This window comes from Cladophialophora bantiana (genome assembly GCF_000835475.1).
Source record: "Cladophialophora bantiana CBS 173.52 unplaced genomic scaffold supercont1.19, whole genome shotgun sequence".
NCBI lineage: Eukaryota > Fungi > Ascomycota > Eurotiomycetes > Chaetothyriales > Herpotrichiellaceae > Cladophialophora > Cladophialophora bantiana.
This window is the reverse complement of record NW_015971593.1, coordinates 114,006-132,777: the sequence shown is the minus strand read 5'-3', so window position 1 is coordinate 132,777 and position 18,772 is coordinate 114,006. Positions and strand designations below refer to the sequence as shown.

Sequence of the window (18,772 nt, the reverse complement as noted above, 5' to 3'; positions counted from 1 at the left end):
GAGTGAGGCTCCGAACCATCACCCACTCTCCAATACTTGACGAAAATGAAGCGAAGAGTTACCAGCACGCGGAGAATGACTCTCCGGCTCGGAGTATGACTCTCCGCAACACTAAAAGCTCCCATCAGACGAAATTGGTTTAATTCATCCCTGCTTTTGGGGTATGGCCTGGCTGCGGACTTTAATTGGTGAACCACTGGACCGCGCTGGTCCTCGCCACGGTCTGAAGTCGCGAATCTCTATATTAATACGTCGATGCTTTGGCGCATCCAGGAAGCTCTAGCCAACCGTATTGGAACGAGGCTCGAGTTTGACAAATTTTCGAAGTAGCCAGTTATAATGAGCGGCGAACCCTCATTATACGACAAGGGCAAGGAAGTCCGCATCGCTGTGCTGGGAGAAGCACATGTCCAGAGATCCCTTGCGGCGCGACAGAGCGAGTTCGCGAAACCTTTGCAGGACTTCACCACCGAGTTCTGCTGGGGAAAGGTCTGGGCTCGCCCCGAGCTCGATCGCAGGTCGAGAAGCCTCGTCAGTACGTTCAGAAACCTCCTCTCCCAGGAATCCCTTTGGGTGGAAATATTGCTTGCGAGGAAAACGCACAGGGTTTTTGCTATCTCTCATCGGCCGCGCCGTTTTACCAGGCAACTTCTCTGACGAATCACTAAACTTAGATCTCGGATTCATGATTGCCTTACACAGCTGGCATGAGTTGTCTATTCACACCAAAGGAGCAATTCGGAATGGGGTGACGGAGGTCGAGATCAGAGAGGTCGTTATGCAGTCCATGGTGTACTGCGGTGTGCCTGCCGGTGTGCAAGCGCTGAAAGTTTGCGAAACGGCGATCAACGACATGATCGAGAGTGGAGAGCATCAGAGACAGTTAAAGGAGAAGGTGTGAAGTGAGTTGAAGAAAAAGGGGCAGCTCGAAGAGGAAATCTTGTCTTTCCAAACGGAAACAACAAGACGTATTGAATGTCTTTGTTTGTCCCATAGAAGGATAGGAAACAACCCTTGCTGCATTTTGATGCTAATCTCAATACATCCACCGCGGGAAAAAGCGGTTCTGGTTCTCAGAAGCCCATTTCCAGTCATGCGCAACTATCCACTCCACCGCGTCGCCATTGACAGCTATCAGTCTCTGGACGTTCTCGATCGTCTTCCGCGCCTTGGGCAGCTCGGCATGAGCACTTTTCAACTTCCCCTGTCCGTTGTCGTACTCGAGGATCAGCTTCTCTCCTGTCATTATCCGGCGATCGTGGCAGCAATCTCCTCCCAAATACACCCATTTGTTTGGCCCGACTCGGAGCAGGGCGTTAACGTGTCCGTGGATGTGGCCTGGGGCGTCTATGATCCACAGACTCCCGTCCCCAAAGAAGTCGACGGCGTTGGGCAGTGTGGATATCGACTGCCACTGATGCTTTGTCTGGGACGCCGCGGCCATGTGTTTCCTGTCCGATTCTGGAACGGGTGGGAGCTCTGTCGTCTGGCCTGCAGGCAGGGCGCCCTTTTCGATCCGCTCGTGCGGATAATGTGGCGCGCCGTTCTCAAGGATGTACAGCGTGCCTGAACCAACGATGAACTTGGAATTGGGATAGTCGGAAGGCAGGCCGATGTGGTCCCAATGGATGTGGCTCAGGATCACGTAGTCAATGTCCTTCGCGGGATCTAGGCCGCCGCTCAACAGGCTCGACCTCGCATCTGCCGACGAGTACACAGGCTGTCGGGTAGTAATGTGGTGCTGGGTTGCCGGTTGAGCGTACTTTGTCAGGTCTCGTTTGATGCCAAGGTCAAAAACGACACGTGTAGGCTTTGAGGAAGAGCCTGCCTCTCGGTGCTCGATCAAGAAGCACATCGACGGTACTGTCGTCCCCTTCTCCGGATCTGGATCCGTTACAAAGTTGCGTTCAGGAAGCGTCAAAAATCCTCCGTTCAGCGCTGATACTTTAACATATGCCTGGTCTGCGGCCGGAGGCGGCAGACGCAGACCGTCATCGCTAGGTCTCTGCTGTGAGTCTCCCATTATTGCTGCGGCAAGACGTCTGCCTTTTCGATTCTCCTGAGGTGGCTGTCCCTGATGGCATATATTAGAGCAGGACTGATAGTCCGATCGACGGGTCGACCGAATACGATTCAGGTAGGGAGCCACTCAAATTAGCAGAGAAACATCTAGTATCATGTCCCATTAGAACTCCAAAGGGAGTTCCAGCCTGACGTTACTGAAGCAAGTTTGGGATGTTGTCACTCGCACTATTACTCATTGCCGACGTACCTCGTGCTCCGGCTCTGGGAACGTCAAGCTGTGTGTGGGCTCTTCCCCGAGGCAGTCTACAGGGGACGGGGAAGGCCCGATTGGTCAATGTATATCAGACGGCGGGCAGGTGAGGATCCTCCACTGGGTTTCTTTCGGGGTTCGCCCAGGGTAACATGGAGTTCAAGTACCAGCCTCGCTAGCCGAGCTAGCACATCACTCCAAATTCCGGAGGCCGGAGACTGATACTCCGAGCCAGCCTTGCGAATGAAGACCCCTCACTGAATGAGCATTGTGCCGAATTTGGAGAGTCGATCCCCGACATTGGCGCTGCCGAAGGTTCCCACAACAACACTTGTAGGATTTTGGATAACCTGGAACCCCTGCGGGCGATGGACTTCAAAGATCACGACGTGGAAATCGTTATTGCGAGTATTTAGTGAGTTGTTGGCAGCATTTCGCCGTAATTTTGCATAGATTTATCATCCAACAACGGCAGCACCAGTAAACACTTGCAGCGAATCCAACATGGGCTCTTATTCGGAACCCCAATTACCTGCCAATATTGGCTTCATTGGACTTGGAAACATGGGCTTTCCGATGTTTTCGAACTTGGTTAGTAAGTTGCCGGAAACGTCGACAGTACACTTCTATGATGTGAATCCGGAATCGATGGAGAGAGGTTTAAAGGAGTCAGGCGCGGTGGCCAAGCTGGATCCTTGTGTCAGTTCCAGAGAGGTCGCCGAGAAGAGCGTATGCATCTCCCGTGTCCATACCTTTCAGAGAGGATCGCCCAGTTAGCTGACAGAAACAACTGTCGATAGGACGTGCTTATGTCAATGGTACCAGAGGGAAAACATGTTCGTGCTGTCTACCTGGACCCCGAAAACGGTGTGCTGGCCGCCAAAGATCTAAGCGGCAAAATCCTCATCGACAGTAGCACCATCGACACGGCCACGTCACTCGAGGTCGGCGAGGAAACGCGGAAACAGCACCCAAGAGCCAACTTTTTCGACGCCCCGGTCTCCGGAGGCACCGCCGGTGCGAAGAAAGGTTCCATTACGTTCATGATCGGCTCTACTAAGTCAGATCCTCATCTACCGTTGCTGAAAACCCTGATGTCACTCATGGGCCACAACATCTACACGTGCGGGGGCCCGTCTCTAGGCCTGACCGCGAAGTTCTGCAACAACTACCTGAGCTCCTCAATCACGCTCTTGAACGCAGAGATGTTTAACTTCGCCATTAAGTCGGGCATGGATCCCAGGACGCTGCAGGAAATCCTCAAGACCACGACGGGTTGTAACCGCAACGCCCAATGGGCGAATCCGGTTCCGGGGCTGAGTCCCGACGCGCCATCGTCCAGAGGCTACAAGCCGGGCTTCAAGATCGAGTACGTCAAGAAGGACATTGGATTGGCCATAGCTGCGTGCGAAAGGGTCGGGGCGAAGCTTTGTGTTGGTCCCACGACTTGGAACACGTACGTCGAGGCAGGCAAGGACCCCCGCTGTGCTGGCATGGACTCCAAGGTCATCTATCGGTTCATCGGAGGTGATGAAGAGTGGCAGGATAAGTTTGCGACGGACGAGTGACGGACGCTGAAGAGTCGACGTTTTGTTCAGGTTTTGCAGACCAGATACAGCTGAATAAACAGTGGGATACAAGGACTTTGCAGTGGCCAATAGATATCCCTATCGTGCCCCATAGGCTCAATGATCTACGAAACGGGTGTCACTACAAGCAAACGGCCTCGAGCGAGTTTGTAGCTGGCAACAGAAGGGCTACTTGCAGATTACGCGCAATTGAAGATCAGTTTGCATTCGAACTGGTACCTGGGCCAGCAAAAAAAAGGCCTGTCATGTTTCATTTTGCTCCGTCTATCAGCCTCTGCAAACCGTCCAGGACGGATTTTTCCACTTGTACGAAGCCGCTCTCTCTCGTGCGTTGGCGGCTCTCCCAACTTCGATCGAACGGCATCCTGATCGGTCCGTTCCCCTTGAGCGGCTGGCTAGCCCTGATGGTTTGCGCGTAGGAGTCTACCTCGCTCTTAAAGTCGTCGATCGGTCTGAACATCTCCGGGTCCATGGCGATGACGAGAAGTCCCCAGCCCTCGGTGTTGCCTGTATGGGCAGGAGCCCCAGCCAGTGCACCCAGTAGCTGAATAGCTATCGCGAGACCGCTGCCCTTGTGTCCGCCCCAGACCGCCATCGCCCCCTGCATGGCCTTGAACGGGTCCCTGGTCGCATCGCCGTTCTCGTCATACGCAGAGCCCTCCGGCAGCTCCTCGTTCATCAACTGCGCCAGCTTCACCTGCGCATGGATGATCTTGGAAGTTCCTATATCCCAGATAATGGGCTGCTCAGTTCCCGACGGGAAAGCTATGCACATCGGATTTGTCCCGAAACGAGGCGTGCAGCTGCCCTCGGGCGCGACCCACGGCCCAGCACTGGCAGCGATCATGACTACCAAGTCTTGTCTCGTACACATCTCAGCATAGTAGGACAGCATGCCGGCGAAGAAAGTATCGCTTACACCAACAATGCCCACGCCGCCTACTTTCGCCTTTTTGATGGCCAGTTCCGTAGCTCGGAAGGCGGCCAGATAGCCTATTGCTCCCTTGGCGTCGAGTTGCGCTGACGCTGAGCTCTCACGAGTGATGACCATGTCCGCACTGCCTACCAGCTTGTGCTTGACTCGGTCGGCAATGGTGAGGACTCTGGCGAGCCCTGTAGGACCGTACCCACGAAGCTGCGCGTCCATGATATGAGAGCAGATAGTGTCGGAATCCGTATCGGTGTAGCCCACTGCTTGCAGAGCGAGTTTCGATAATTCTGTTGCATCGGGTATTGAGATTTTGACCAACTCCTCCCGGGTCATCTTCCAGCTAGAGCCCGTAGCCATTGTAGCGCAGATCTGATGAAACCCCGGCCAGACAGATATGAAAGAGCAAAAAGGTATCGAAAATCTATGCTGTTGGACAATTCTTATGAGAGAGGCCAGATCTATATCCAAGAGTCGAGGACAGCCAAAACGGGACATGCGGTGTCGGAAGCGCCTTTCCCCCCTGCAATATAGTATTCTAATTCCGGAATATTCTCCGTTGATGGGTTGTGCGGAAGTCGAGGATCCGGAGAGAGCGGGAGAATCTCTCTCCGAAGCCTCCAACTGGCAATGCTACGGGGCTTGGAGACAACAATATCGACCATCTAGCACTGCAGGGACAATCCCAAGTATGTCATCGGTGTCAGCTGGTCTCAGGCGCTCTTGCCTTTGAAATCGTTACTGGCAAGGCTTGTTACGATAAAATGAACAATTTTGATCAATGAGAAAGAGAAGGTTTGTTTTTACATTTGGTGAGAATACTGGTCCGACGTGAGGCGCGAAAAGCAACAATATAGCCATTCATTTCTACACTGGAGCTTTCTTCTTCATCTCGACTCTTCATTTGCACGCAACAACCAGTGACCACGAGGTCGAGACCTAATAGCCTCGAGCAAAGTCAAGACTCCAAAACTCGTAAGCTCTTGACAGATTTGTGCATGTCTTCCCTCGGCTTTAAGTGGTTTCAGTAGGTGTGTCGGAAACCTGGTTGCCCCTCGATGATGATCTCGCCACGATCTGCTCGCTTGTTTTGAATGTAAAAGATGAAAAAGTTCTTTAAGACGAGGACGAAATATAGCATCTAAAAGCGAAAGAGTTAGCAAGAAATAATGCCGTTGACGCAGTGTTCTTGAAAATAAATAGTCTTACCTGAAAGCCAATACAAATCCAGAGACCAGATCTGTAGCCTGGTGCATCTTTGGACTGAAACACATTGCCCGCGATAATGCCGCCAAAAGCACCTCCCATGACCATCAAGGACATGGTGAGACCCTTCTTGTTCTGTCCGACCATGTTGTTGTGAGCGTAGGCCCACTGCGTGGGAATATTGGCAATGATACCCATTACGCCTAGGAACACCCCAGCGTAACGAGCGTGCACGTTCGAGGCGAAACCCGTCAGAGACACCCCGACAATGTAAAGGGATGCGTTGAAGAGCATGATTGGGCCGCGAATCTTGAAGTGGTCCCCAACGAAGGCGCAGATCATGATCCACGCAGCTCCCGCAGCATAAGGGGGAAAAGTCAGCAGTTGAGCTCTGCCGGTGGAGTAGCCAAAGTCATCCTTCAAGATCACCGGGAGAAAGTACGAGAATGCGTAGACTCCGGTGTTGTTGAGCAGGAGGTACAGGGTGAATTCCCAAAGCTTCCAGTCTCTGAAGTGCTTCATGGCGATTTTGAAAGTGATTTTGTCCTCAACCGCGTCTCCACGATCACGCTCCACACGAGCGAGCACGATTGCGGCTTCTTCGGGCGTCAAAAAGCCGGGCAAGCCAAGGGTGTTTTTGACAGTGGCTTTTTCCGGGAAATCAACCATGACGAAGAAGGAAACGATACCGACGACGGTGCTAACGATGCCTTCCTGTATCGAAATAGTCAGTAAGAAGCCCTCCGTGTAGCGAGAAAAAGGAGGCTTGAGCCTACTATGATAAAGATCCAAGACCACCCGTTTAAGCCGGAATCACCGGCCATCTGCTCAATCCCATAGGCAAGAAGCCCGGCCAGGCCACTGGATGCATTTCCAATAACGTAGAACCCGGCAATGCGAGCCTGAATTTCATAACGGGTGTACCAATTATACAGAAGAAACATTGCCGCCGGAACGAGGCCACCTTCAAGGAAGCCTAGGAGAACACGGCACAGGGCAAGTTCGCCCCAGGTCTTGACGAATCCTTGACAGAGGGTCACGATACCCCATGTGGTTGTAATCGAACCGATCCACAGAGCAGGGCCAATCTTTCGGACAAGGAATGTAGCGGGAATGTCGATGAGACAGTAACCAACGAAGAAAATCATGGCCAGGACAGAGTAACGATTGCCGATGTTGGTCTTGAGATCTTCACTCATGCCGGCGATGTTTGCCTGCAGCATGGTCAGTCAAGTTTTGTTAGGGATAAATTGCAGAATGATGTGGAGGGGTTTCTCACATTTCCGAGGTTCGACCTGTCAATAAAAGCCCACATATAAAGTAGAGAGAGCATGGGCACGAGACGTAAGTCGACCTTCCACATGACTCTGCGAACGGCCTTTGAATCCTCCTCAAGATGAGACTCCAACACTGCCTTCAAAGGGATATGATACTTCTGCTCGAGCTTGTCGGCATCATGCTGCGCCTGCACAGAGATGATGTTCCCCAGTTGGCTCTGCTTCTCTGCATCCTCGACATGATGCATAGCAGAATTCTTGACGCCAGTGTTATTGCTCATGATACTGACTTAAGACAAAGAACACGGAGTGACGCCTCAGTGAAACCAAATAGTTCTTTCGCAGGTACACAGTGAGTAGCTGGGATTCAGGTCCGCACAGGAAACTGATTGTGGAGAGATAGGATAGAGATGATGGCCTCACTCTAAGTATCAGGAGACACCGCCTGGAATCATCAAGGAGATATGCACCCCGAGGCCTAGGGTAGATACCAGGCCTATTTCGCTGGGGCGGTGCGAGGCTGGGGCGGCACATGCGGGTTTAGAACGACTTGAACGGCCGTAGGGGTCTTAGTATGGAGAAAGCTATCCCCGCAGATGTACTCCAGAATATCGCTAAAGGCGCGGAGAGACTGTAGTTCCAACTAGTTCGGGTAACGCGGCTTGAGACCCTTAGGAATTGCGGAGCTTGATGCGATTCCAAGCAATTATTTCGGAGAGAGAGTCTCCGGTGCTAGGGGCCTCCCGGGGAGTGGTCGGCCGCTGTCATACCTCACCATAAATTTCAACTCGAGAATCATGCCACCAATGATATCGAGGGACAGTTAAATACTGGAAGGGACGGATCAAACAGCGTCGCTCACAGTAGCTAAAGACGGTATTCTCTTCTCGTATTCGCTGACATACCCTGCCGAGGCCACAGAAGCCAGAGTGTTCTCTGTACAACTTTTCACCGTCTGCACCCGTCGATAGCTTTCTCTAAGCCCCTAGCGCCTGGAGAATCATTATGAATATCCCCGGAGAGTGCGATGTACTTGTTGTGGGCAGTGGCAACGCTGGATTCGCTGCAGCTCTTTCCGCTTCTCAGTCAGGAGCAAAGAGAATTTTACTGGTCGACAAATGTCCTGAATCTTGGGCAGGTGGAAATTCTTACTTCACTGCTGGAGCGTACCGAACCGTCCACGGAGGTTTACACGACCTCTTGCCCATTGTGAATAATGTGGACGCAAAGCTGGCAGGAAAAGTTGACCTGGATCCGTATACAGAGAAGGATTTCTCTGATGATATGCATCGTATCTGTGGGGGCAGGTCGGACCCCGAACTCTGCAGAGCTCTCATCAAAGACTCGAACTCAGCCATCAAGTGGTTGGCCCAAAACGGAATCAGGTTTCAACTCTCATTCAACAGACAAGCGTATGAGGTCAATGGTCGATTCAAGTTCTGGGGAGGCCTACACCTCAAAACCGAGGACGGAGGTAAAGGCCTTATCCAAGACTACATCAGCATTGCACGGCGACAGAAAATTGCTCTCTTTTGGAATACAGCACTTACCGGTCTATCAATCGATGGCAGCGGCGGTGTCCTCGCAACTGTTCACAGGGACAGGAAGGATCACACTATCAAGGCTGGGGCCGTGATTCTTGCAGCTGGAGGCTTCGAAGCTAGCCCTCGCCTTAGGTGTCAATACCTCGGTCCTGGGTGGGACATGGCTCTGGTCCGCGGAACGCCCTTCAACACTGGCGACTGTCTGGAGATAGCGATGCGCGACGTCTCAGCGCTAGCTGCTGGAAACTGGAGTGGTTGCCATTCGGTCGCGTGGGATGCGAATGCGGATCCTAATACTGGTGATCGCGAGGCGTCAAATGAGTATACGAAGTCTGGGTACCCGCTTGGTGTCATGATAAATGCTCAAGGCAAACGTTTTGTTGACGAAGGAATCGACCTCCGGAACTATACATACGCCATATTCGGCCGTGCCATCCTCTCGCAGCCCGAGAGTGTGGCCTTTCAAGTATGGGACTCCCGAACAAGCCCTTGGCTGAGGCTGGAGGAATACCGAGAGCAGCGCGTGGAAAGAATTACCGCCAACAGCATTGAGGAACTGGCGGATAAGTGCCTTCAACGGGGGTTGCGCGACCGCGAAAGCTTCATTAGCACACTGCGTGAGTACAACGAAGCTGTATATGCCCATAGAAAGGAGCATCCGGAGGCCACCTGGAATCCAGCCATAAAAGACGGATTGTCGACACAATCTTCTACGACAAAACTATCGCTTGCAAAGTCGAATTGGGCACTTCCAATTGACCAGGGTCCATTCCTCGCCGTCAAGGTCTCGTGTGGAGTTACATTCACATTTGGTGGGTTATCCGTGAACCCGGAGACCGCTCAGTTGAAGAGTGCAGTGACAAGCGAGGGCATTCCTGGGATTTATTGCGTTGGAGAAATGCTGGGAGGATTGTTCTATTCAAACTACCCTGGCGGTAGTGGTCTCACCTCAGGTGCCGTGTTTGGTCGGCGGGCTGGTAGAGCAGCTGCCCAGTGGGCTACGAGATCGTCCGTGCAAAGAGGCCAGATCGCGAAGCTATAGTGAGAGATGTTAGCACTGTCGCTGCTGCGTCCAGATGACCAGGCACTACTCTCTGGTACGTCCATGGCTCGAAAAATTGAATTGAGGGCAGAATCAGAGATCTTCGTAGGAAAGCTGTCACAAGCGACCAGAACCCCCAGTGTCCCCACCGCAAAATCGTTTTCTTAGACAAATTGAATCTTTTTGTGCTCCTTTGATATGTTTCTGTCCTCTAAGCACCGAGATCGTACTCGCCTATTCTTCATTCACCCTCAAATGGATATTCCATTGTCATAAAGCGCAACCCCGGAGGCCTAACTGCGGGAACAAATCTGCCACGTTCCTGCAACTAGCTAAAACAAAAGTAACGAGGCGGAATGTCGAAACGGAGACTCTCTCCCCGAAGTTGCAACAAAGCCAAATTTGGTGATTCGTTTCTCAACATCTTCTCCCCACAACCGGGAACATTTGGAGTTACGAGGGTTCTTGAGCCCGATAAGCACTTGGACGGAGAGTCGGAGGTCTTCAGCTGCTCACCTATACGCAATGCAGTTATATTGCACAAGGCTTTCAAAATTCCGGGGGGTTCCAAACTTATTGCTCGGACTTTTATGTACGGCCCAAAAGCGTACTGCAATATCGTCTGTATTCACCCTGGTACGAGCAAGGTGCAAGCATTACGCCACAATGTCAAACAAGTCGCCAATCAAAAAGTCCATACCATATGAGGTAAAGACCTATCAATATCAACGCAATTAGATGATCTGACATGTCGCATCAGTTCCAAGACCTAACTCTGATTGACACAAAATCGTTGATTGGAGGCCAGTGGGTTGGTGCCGCATCTGGGAAGACCTTCAAACTTTTTGGTATGTGAAGAACGTCGACGCGAACACCTCCTCCCTGACTTGAAATCCAGATCCAGAAGACAATGCCGAGATTTGCGACATCGCCGACTTGAGTGCTGAGGACACCCGAAACGCCATTGAAGCCGCCAGCCAAGCTTTTGAGACGTACAAACTCACTCCCCACCGGGAGAGGAGATGGCTGATGCGACGATGGGCTGACTTGATCAAGGCAAACAGGGCAGACTTAGCTGCATTATGCACCCTCGAGCTCGGCAAGCCGTATACAGAGTCACTCGGTACTGTACAGTATGCAGTTGACTTTATTGACTGGTTTGAGGGTTCCATTGAGCGTACATTCGGCGAGACCATCCCCGCAGCCCGCGGGAATAATAGAATCCTGACGATCAGAGAACCTCAAGGCGTTGTCGCGTGTATAACGCCCTGGAACTCACCTGTCGCAATGGTTACTCGTAAAGTGGGTGCCGCAATCGCGGCTGGCAATACAGTTGTGTGCAAGCCGGCGCCCGAAACGCCACTTTGCGCCATTGCACTTGCAAAACTTTTCGAACGAGCGGGCGGTCCACCGGGTGTATTTAACGTCGTGACAGCCGGCCTTGAGAACACCCCGTCGATCGGCAAGGAGTTATGTAGTCATGCAGCGGTAAAGCACTTGAGCTTCACGGGGTCTACTACTGTTGGCCGCCTGCTTAATACAGATTGCGCCAGAACTATTAAAAAGACTAGTCTGGAACTCGGTGGGAATGCACCCTTCATCGTGTTCGAGGATGCCAATATCGATAAAGCCGTGGCAGGTAAGCACTCTCTGCCCTCTGTGCCGAAGCTCCGTCGTGCAAAAGCAAGTCTAATGCTCTCTAGGCCTTATTACTTCCAAGTTTCGATCATCTGGACAAACATGCGTATGTGCAAATCGCATCTTCATCCATGCGTCCATATTGGACAAGTTTGCAGATGCTTTAAAGGAAGGGTTGAAGCGCACTTTTACATACGGTTCCGTTTGGGACAGAAAAGTGAACTTCGGACCCTTGTATGCTGGCAAAGGTATTGCAAAGGTGGAGGATCATTTGGATGATGCTCTAAGCAAAGGAGCTTGGGTTCACACCGGTGGCAAGGACAGCAGCCTTGGACCCAACTTTTTTCCCGCCACTGTCGTGAAAGGTGGCAAGGTCGGCATGAAGTTCATGACAGAAGAGACATTCGGACCCTTGGCCTTTCTTGTACCCTTCCAGACTGAGGAAGAGGTCATCAAAATGGCGAATACGTCCGACGTTGGGCTGGCTGGTTATTTTTACACCGAGGATATTTCGCGCCTTTGGAGAGTCAGCGAGGCTTTGAAAGTGGGAATGGTCGGAGTCAGAGTCGGGCTGGTAAGTGCTGCTGAGGCACCGTTTGGTGGTGTCCTCGAGAGCGGATTGGGCAGAGAAGGAGGGATTGCAGCTTTGGAAGAATACTTGGATATCAAAAGTATAACGATTGGTATCTGAGCTTCTGTTTCTGGTGCTAGGACCTATCAGACATTGAAGGCTCACGCTGTTTGAAGACTCCGTTGGCCCATGACAAGCTCGGCAAGGCAGCTCTTCAACTCGCTCTGCATTACCTTGAATTGAGTCCAATTAGACACCTCAATCGCCTTATGGTCATATCCATGTCATGGTCATGATAATAAGTCGCAACTCATCGCTGTCTTCGGCTTTTTTCCCGGTGCTCAAGCATAACCTATTCGCCGGAGCTTGTTTCCCCGCAGGGAATTGCCGAGGAAAGCTCTCCAACGCGTGAAAGGGGAGATCAACCTGCGTAAATCACATGTGGGCGAAGCGATTTTCATGAGATATCGAAAGCGCATTATTGCTGAAAGCATCAATTCGATCAAAAATCCTTGTTCAGCCGTCGCAAAGATCGTGGCGCCTCGACTTATATCTGCCAAAGGGGGAGCCAGCCTCGCTGTTCATCGACCACCCGAATAGTCACAATGGCTGCCACTGCAACAATGAAAGCACTCATTTTTCATGGCCCATATGATGTGAGATTGGAAGAACGACCAAGTCCGTTCATAAGAGCCGCTGTTTTCTGGCAAGCAGCTGCTAATGTACTCCGTTTAGTCCCTCACGTAATAGACCCTACCGACGTTGTGGTGAAGACTACCTCGGCAGCTCTATGTGGAAGGTAAAGCTGTCTCCTCTCATTTGTTACTATGTCGGCAATCACTAATAATGAGATATCGCAAAGCGAGTTGCATCGCTACCGAGGACATTCAAAGATCAATATGCAACCTGGTTACGTGTGCGGGCACGAAGGCATGGGTATCATCCATGAAGTTGGCAGCGAGGTTAGAAACTTCATGAAGGGCGATAAAGTGATTGCGCCGTTCACGATCAGTTGGTTAGCACTGCCCTTCACTTGTTGAATTTCAATAACTGAATAGTTACAGCGGCGAGTGTTTCCATTGCAAGAGGGGCATCACCGGTCGATGCGTGAAATGCAAGTCGTTTGGATCAGTCGCTCTGGACGGGTCACAGGCTCAGTATTTTAGAGTGCCGTTGGCGGACTCTACTCTGTTTCGCAGTCCGCAGGAAGGAGATCTCGGGGAGCTGCTGATCTTGATGACTGATATATTCCCAACCGGGTAAGCATACATTCCCCCCTTCATTTTCTTTTCGGAAACTGGACCCGGTTGACGAGACGCCATCCTAGATTCAACGGTGCGAGAAATGCCTTTCGGGAAACTCCAAGTGACCAGTGGAAGGACATGACCGTGGTAGTGATAGGTTGTGGTCCGGTCGCGTTGTGTTCGATTATATGCGCTCTCGAATATAAACCTGCGCGAATTTTCGCTATAGACTCGGTTCCTGATCGCCTGCAGCGTGCGAAAGATCTAGGCTGTATCCCCCTCAACTTCAAGACGGTAGATGCTGTCAAAGAAGTCATGAGGCTTACTGACGGAAGCGGCGCCCATGCAGTCATTGAAGTGGTCGGTCTCAGTCCAGCTCTCAAAACTGCTTATGATGTTATTTGCCCAGGAGGCAAGATAAGCTCCGTAGGTACGTTGTCGATCTCGTTATCCCAATTGCAATCCATTATCGCTGACACTGGCAATAGGTGTACACAACGGCGAGCTCCCATTCACGGCCGCAGACTGCTACAACAAGAATATTCACATCCAGTTCGGTCGATGTCCAGCAAGATACGTATTTGGAGAAGCCTTGCAAGCCCTGATACGTAACAAAGACACGATAGAGAAGATGAGATTCATAGATCTTGTCTTGCCGGGATTGGATGACTCGTGTGTGGATGCTTTGCGGCGCTTCGAGCGTGCAGAGGTCAACAAAGTGGTCTTCAAGCCCAATGGTATTGACGCATAGTCAGAACGACCCAAGTCAGAATGAGAAGCGTTTAGGATTGACAGATTGGAAGATAGCAGCTATCCCTGACAAGTCAAGTACGGATTAAAGCCACTCGTGGTACCCAGGGAGCGTAGAGAAAGCTTGAAGCGCGGTTGTGGTGAATATTTGTAGCCTGTGCCAATAGTGCCGCAGACGCTCGATGACACTGTAGGCAGCAGGGTTTATTGCCGCACAGTTACCCGAATGTACTTTAACCCTGTGCTCCAGCATATTCATGGTCCCATGTAATCAATTCGACTGAACTAGTTCGAAAGACAGAACGCTGGCGTCGGTTAGGGCACAAGTACTTTACCTCAACTCTCCAAGCACTCCTCAATTCTTCTGGTCGTTCTAGCACTGCTGATACAACGTGTAGAACTATTTTATTCGAAATTTTATCGAGAATACTTCACTTCTGACTGCCTTACCTCAACCCGCGTTATTTAAGGCACATTTCACGTCCTATCTCAACGGCGGGATATGATATGTTCAGAGGAGGCCTCAAGGAAAGGAGCCTCATTACTACCATACTAGGAAAATATTAATAATGTCCACTAGCCAGTTCTGGAATCCTTCTGCCTGGCTAGCGGGCTTGCGGCCAGCCTAGCCAGGTCTGGGTCTAGCTGCCGTTGCGCTCTTCCAGGCACCACCGAAAGAGTTTTGCTTGTTCACAACGCCCCATAAAAGTTGGCATTCGATTAAGAGCTCGCCACCACCAAGTTCGACAGATAACAATTCACCTCTGCCAAGTCCTCAAACATTGGAAGGCAATGGCAGCAATTGACGTCTATGACAAAGCAAAGGGAGAGGAGGAGCATATCCTTAAGTTACCAGGAAACAGGCAATTAGCATATGCCCACAATGGCCCCGTGACGTCCCGAACGGTTGTTCTCTTCTTCACCGGTATCATGAGCGTCGGCACCGCACCAAATGCCCCCGCGCCGTGTCGCAAGCTTGGAGTGCACTGGATAGCGCCAACTCTCCCGGGCATGGGAAATTCCAGCACACGCGATAAGAAGGTGCCCTACCACGTCTCGCTAGCAAGGGACATGATCGCCTTGCTGTCGCACCTATATCCCGCGAATGAATTTGACACTCTCTATGTTTCGGGTGGATCATATGGCACAGTCCAGGCACAAATGGTGTATGGAGCGCCATATGACTTGTTTCCTCCCGGTCGCAAAATTGTTGGGTGCGTCTTATTAGGTGGTTTCTCTCCCCTCAAGTACCAGAATGACTATGCGAAGACGCTGAGCTGGCAGAACTGGTTCTCCTTCGGACCGCCGACGCAAGCGCTTCCTTGCCACCTCCTACAATGGCTTTTCCGCTTTGCCGTTGGATCTAAGTTAAAGACCCTCAACGGCGCGAAGGCTTTCCTCCAGCGGACGCTAATCGACGTCATGGATGAGGAAGAAAGATTGGCCTTTAGTCAATGGCTGGAAAAGAATTGTGTGACTGAGGATACTTTCTTGGACCAAATGGCCCGGGGTATAATTAAGTGTTGTCGGAACTGGGACGGGTTTATGGAAGTCTCTGACGTGATCCACTCCGACTGGGGATTCGAACCAAAAGGGCTTGACGACCAACATGCGTCGAAGCCTGTGCTGGTCGTGGGCTCAAAGGCCGATCAGATCGGCGGGAGCGCGAACAACTGGCTCGCGGAGAATTACAGGTCTGCCAAGCTCAAACTTGTGCCTGGAGGTCATATTTCATCCTTGTTTTATCTGGACGAAATATGGGAAGAGATCATTGGCAGTAAGTCGTCCAGGACAAATATTTTATCTGCTCTTGTGAACCTGACGTCCGGTTAGTGGTGAAGTCAAAGGCAGACCATCCGCGCAGGGTCGGAGGCGGGTGAAAGATGATTTTTGCGACATGTTTGTCCAGACGTGTCTAGGGTAGAGTGACCTCAAAGGCAACCTAGGCATAAGAAAACATAGGGGAGAAGGCCCGTGTTGTGGCGACGGTCTCTAGCAACTTTCATGATCTAACTGGGGAGGTTATCGTTTTCCGCATCTCTGTTCCGAGTATCTGTGGTTGAGCACCCCCAGAAGTTGCTCGGTTACTCGAAAAAGCTCACAATGCCTTGGCCTAGCCCCCGGAGGGAGAGTATGCGGAATGCGTATTTATCCCACAGATATCATCGCCAATAGATAGAATTCCTCGCAATCAATCAATACTCAGACCTTATATCCAACAGGCACCAGGAAGTGGCTTATCGGACCGTCTGCCGGACCGTTTCCCACAGTACATCTTGATGATGAGCGCGACGCAGTCGGAGACGCGTCTTGTTGACTCGAAACGACAGACCTCTGACTTCAAATGCGCAAGCACCGGTGGCTGCGAACATCATTAGGATTCGTCCTGACTGTCTGATAGTAGTATGTAGCTGATACGGCTGGGGTTCGACCTGTTCCTGACAATAATATGGTTCTTATTTCCAGCTTACTGCCATCAGCAATCCTATTACTCCTACTGGGTATGGGTAATTCATGCAAAATTCTACCTAGACTGGAGTCTTTGACATTGAACTGGCTTACCGATATGATACCCGGTCCCTGAACCTTAGAAATAATGGTATGACAAAGGAATACAACAAAAGCAGAAAGTTCACTCTACTAAGAACGCGAATAGACGGGTCACAATTACATCGATCCTATTTGTGAGAATACTCACCTTCGGCTTTAAAACTACATGGAACGAGATAATAAGGCGTTAAGCTCCCGTGCAGATGGGCGGTCCTGTGTCACTGTCGACATATATTCAAAATCGGCAACTTACTGACACTGGGAAAGTCATGATCACTAGAGCTAGCAAAGAGGGTTTGGAGCTGCCACAGCCTTGTCTCACGCCAGCAAAGCATTACATCGTCCGTATGTGCTAGTCGGCTGTCAAGCAGCGCGCCTGCAGCCAGTCGTTGCGGGGATTAAGAATGTCAACAGTGCAGTTCTGGTACATATCGTCACGTTTGATGCAGCAAGCCGGACTTCTGTGCGAGACGGAGCATCCAAAATCACTCGGCTCATTGATCAAGAACCTGATGGCAAATCAGAAATTCTGATCAACAATGCCACTGTTATGGTCCCGCCGCACTCCAGGACACCGGAGGGGTTTAAGCCCACTTCAGCCGGCACCATATCGGTTACTTCCTGCTGACGAAGTTGCTCACCCCGAGAATCGAAAAGGTTTCCGGAGACTTGCCATCCAGAATAGTAAACGTCTCCAGCGGCGTACATATTTCCTTTCCCGTCAGATTTGATGATCTCGACTTCCAAAAGGCCCAAATGACATTAGAGGGGCTGATGTTGAGGGCTTGTATAGGACAGTAAAACATACGAGCCGTGGCTCAGCTATGGACAATCGAAAGCCACAAACATTCTGTTCACGCGTGTTCTCACCCCACGGCTGAAGCCTCGCGGCGTTTTCAGTTACAAGCTGCACCCAGGAGGCGAGTTTTTGTCTCCCTCTTTTAATCATATTCGTAACTCTCTATAAAGAATTACAATTGTTAGATTCCAACACGACTCTTTCAGTGGCTACGTCCTGCGTATGGTTTCATGCCTCTAACACTGTAAGCAAACTCCGGGTATTATGTCACCGTTTGGGCGACATGTGGACCAGGAGCTGGTAAAAGACCTAGACAAAGTGTCCAGATGTGAGTTGTGACCGCTGCGGTCGACATTTTAACCATACTGCCGCCCCCTTACTGAAATGCATCAATTCCGCAGTGCACGGCTCAGAGGAAATTCACTTCAAGGACCTCCAAAAAAGCTGATCGACCACGTTGATTGCCGAGTTCTCCCCGAAAATCAAGGTCGCATCTAGGGCCTATCTTGAAGATTGCAGAATTTCACGGTCTGTAGATACTGCGACCAGCGAAGGATACACAGAGAAACTGTGGACATCGAGTGAGAAGTAGTGAGAAGGTCAGTGGTGAGAAGTTCGACGTTTAGAGTGCTCTATTTATCGAGCTTGCTGACTGTTATCTTGACTTAACCAGATCCTGCAACAGAAATTTCGGCGCCTTTCAAGTCGGTGGGCTCTCGAGTCTTCTCCGCTCACACTCAGCTTCAATTTGCAGACATCGTATTCCTCTCTAGGCCCTCAGACACATTCAACTCATCCAATACCGCATATCTAGGCCCAAATCTTCGAACAACTTTTTTGCCTCCTGCGGAGTCTTCCGATCGTAGTCGTAAGTGGCCTTGTCAGAATACCACGCCTGCGATCGTTCTTAGCAGACTGATCTCAACATCAATTGCTAGTTCCGGGCTACCTTGGATAATTCCCAGAGTTTGTCCAGGCTGATCACATAGCCATAGTACAAACCATGTTTGGCATGAAACTTTTGGGCTTCGGGCTCAGTTGTGCAAATTTGGATCCCGCTGCATGCAAAACGAACGTCTATCCACCACTGGGATGGAGGCGCAGAGAATACGGCATAGTACTTCTGCAACGGTGTTTCTCCCTCTTCACCGATTGCTTTGCTGATGTCCCCATCGGCGAACTCGAATGTCAAGTGCTCTCCGTTAGACGGAGTCATAACTTTGACCTTGACTTCTCCTGGTGACAGCATAGCAGCAAGACCGAAGGCGCACCAGGCGCAATTTGCCCACCAAAGCTTTCCCGCATGGACCTACCGTGCTCTAAGTCAAAAGAATCGTTCTCATTCGGTTACCGGCAACT

The 18,772-nt window shown here is 51.1% G+C and overlaps 10 protein-coding genes across 10 annotated transcripts; 6 read left to right on the top strand and 4 right to left on the bottom strand.

Moving 5' to 3' along the window:
- Positions 1-339: 339 nt before the first annotated feature.
- On the top strand, positions 340-901 carry Z519_10618 (uncharacterized protein; the record flags this gene model as incomplete). The annotated part of the gene is made up of 2 exons (XM_016768334.1): positions 340-535; positions 675-901. 2 exons carry the CDS (start codon positions 340-342, stop codon positions 899-901), a joined length of 423 nt encoding a protein of 140 aa, XP_016615241.1.
- A 135-nt stretch (positions 902-1,036) lies between these two features.
- Z519_10617 (uncharacterized protein) lies at positions 1,037-2,023 on the bottom strand (the record flags this gene model as incomplete). Its single annotated transcript, XM_016768333.1, has 1 exon — positions 1,037-2,023. One exon carries the CDS (start codon positions 2,021-2,023, stop codon positions 1,037-1,039), a length of 987 nt encoding a protein of 328 aa, XP_016615240.1.
- A 756-nt stretch (positions 2,024-2,779) lies between these two features.
- Positions 2,780-3,843, top strand: Z519_10616 (uncharacterized protein; the record flags this gene model as incomplete). Its single annotated transcript, XM_016768332.1, has 2 exons — positions 2,780-3,004; positions 3,076-3,843. The coding sequence occupies 2 exons, from the start codon at positions 2,780-2,782 to the stop codon at positions 3,841-3,843; spliced, it is 993 nt and encodes a 330-aa protein (XP_016615239.1).
- A 271-nt stretch (positions 3,844-4,114) lies between these two features.
- Positions 4,115-5,152, bottom strand: Z519_10615 (uncharacterized protein; the record flags this gene model as incomplete). Its single annotated transcript, XM_016768331.1, has 1 exon — positions 4,115-5,152. The coding sequence occupies one exon, from the start codon at positions 5,150-5,152 to the stop codon at positions 4,115-4,117; it is 1,038 nt and encodes a 345-aa protein (XP_016615238.1).
- A 664-nt stretch (positions 5,153-5,816) lies between these two features.
- Z519_10614 (uncharacterized protein) lies at positions 5,817-7,556 on the bottom strand (the record flags this gene model as incomplete). Its single annotated transcript, XM_016768330.1, has 4 exons — positions 5,817-5,933; positions 6,002-6,712; positions 6,775-7,212; positions 7,278-7,556. 4 exons carry the CDS (start codon positions 7,554-7,556, stop codon positions 5,817-5,819), a joined length of 1,545 nt encoding a protein of 514 aa, XP_016615237.1.
- A 724-nt stretch (positions 7,557-8,280) lies between these two features.
- Z519_10613 (precorrin 3B synthase CobZ) lies at positions 8,281-9,861 on the top strand (the record flags this gene model as incomplete). The annotated part of the gene is made up of 1 exon (XM_016768329.1): positions 8,281-9,861. The coding sequence occupies one exon, from the start codon at positions 8,281-8,283 to the stop codon at positions 9,859-9,861; it is 1,581 nt and encodes a 526-aa protein (XP_016615236.1).
- A 748-nt stretch (positions 9,862-10,609) lies between these two features.
- Positions 10,610-12,190, top strand: Z519_10612 (uncharacterized protein; the record flags this gene model as incomplete). Its single annotated transcript, XM_016768328.1, has 3 exons — positions 10,610-10,709; positions 10,760-11,500; positions 11,565-12,190. 3 exons carry the CDS (start codon positions 10,610-10,612, stop codon positions 12,188-12,190), a joined length of 1,467 nt encoding a protein of 488 aa, XP_016615235.1.
- Positions 12,191-12,897: 707 nt separating this feature from the next.
- On the top strand, positions 12,898-14,065 carry Z519_10611 (uncharacterized protein; the record flags this gene model as incomplete). The annotated part of the gene is made up of 4 exons (XM_016768327.1): positions 12,898-13,085; positions 13,135-13,329; positions 13,398-13,744; positions 13,803-14,065. 4 exons carry the CDS (start codon positions 12,898-12,900, stop codon positions 14,063-14,065), a joined length of 993 nt encoding a protein of 330 aa, XP_016615234.1.
- A 791-nt stretch (positions 14,066-14,856) lies between these two features.
- Z519_10610 (uncharacterized protein) lies at positions 14,857-15,897 on the top strand (the record flags this gene model as incomplete). The annotated part of the gene is made up of 1 exon (XM_016768326.1): positions 14,857-15,897. One exon carries the CDS (start codon positions 14,857-14,859, stop codon positions 15,895-15,897), a length of 1,041 nt encoding a protein of 346 aa, XP_016615233.1.
- Positions 15,898-18,200: 2,303 nt separating this feature from the next.
- On the bottom strand, positions 18,201-18,662 carry Z519_10609 (uncharacterized protein; the record flags this gene model as incomplete). The annotated part of the gene is made up of 2 exons (XM_016768325.1): positions 18,201-18,308; positions 18,363-18,662. The coding sequence occupies 2 exons, from the start codon at positions 18,660-18,662 to the stop codon at positions 18,201-18,203; spliced, it is 408 nt and encodes a 135-aa protein (XP_016615232.1).
- Between the last annotated feature and the right edge of the window lie 110 nt (positions 18,663-18,772).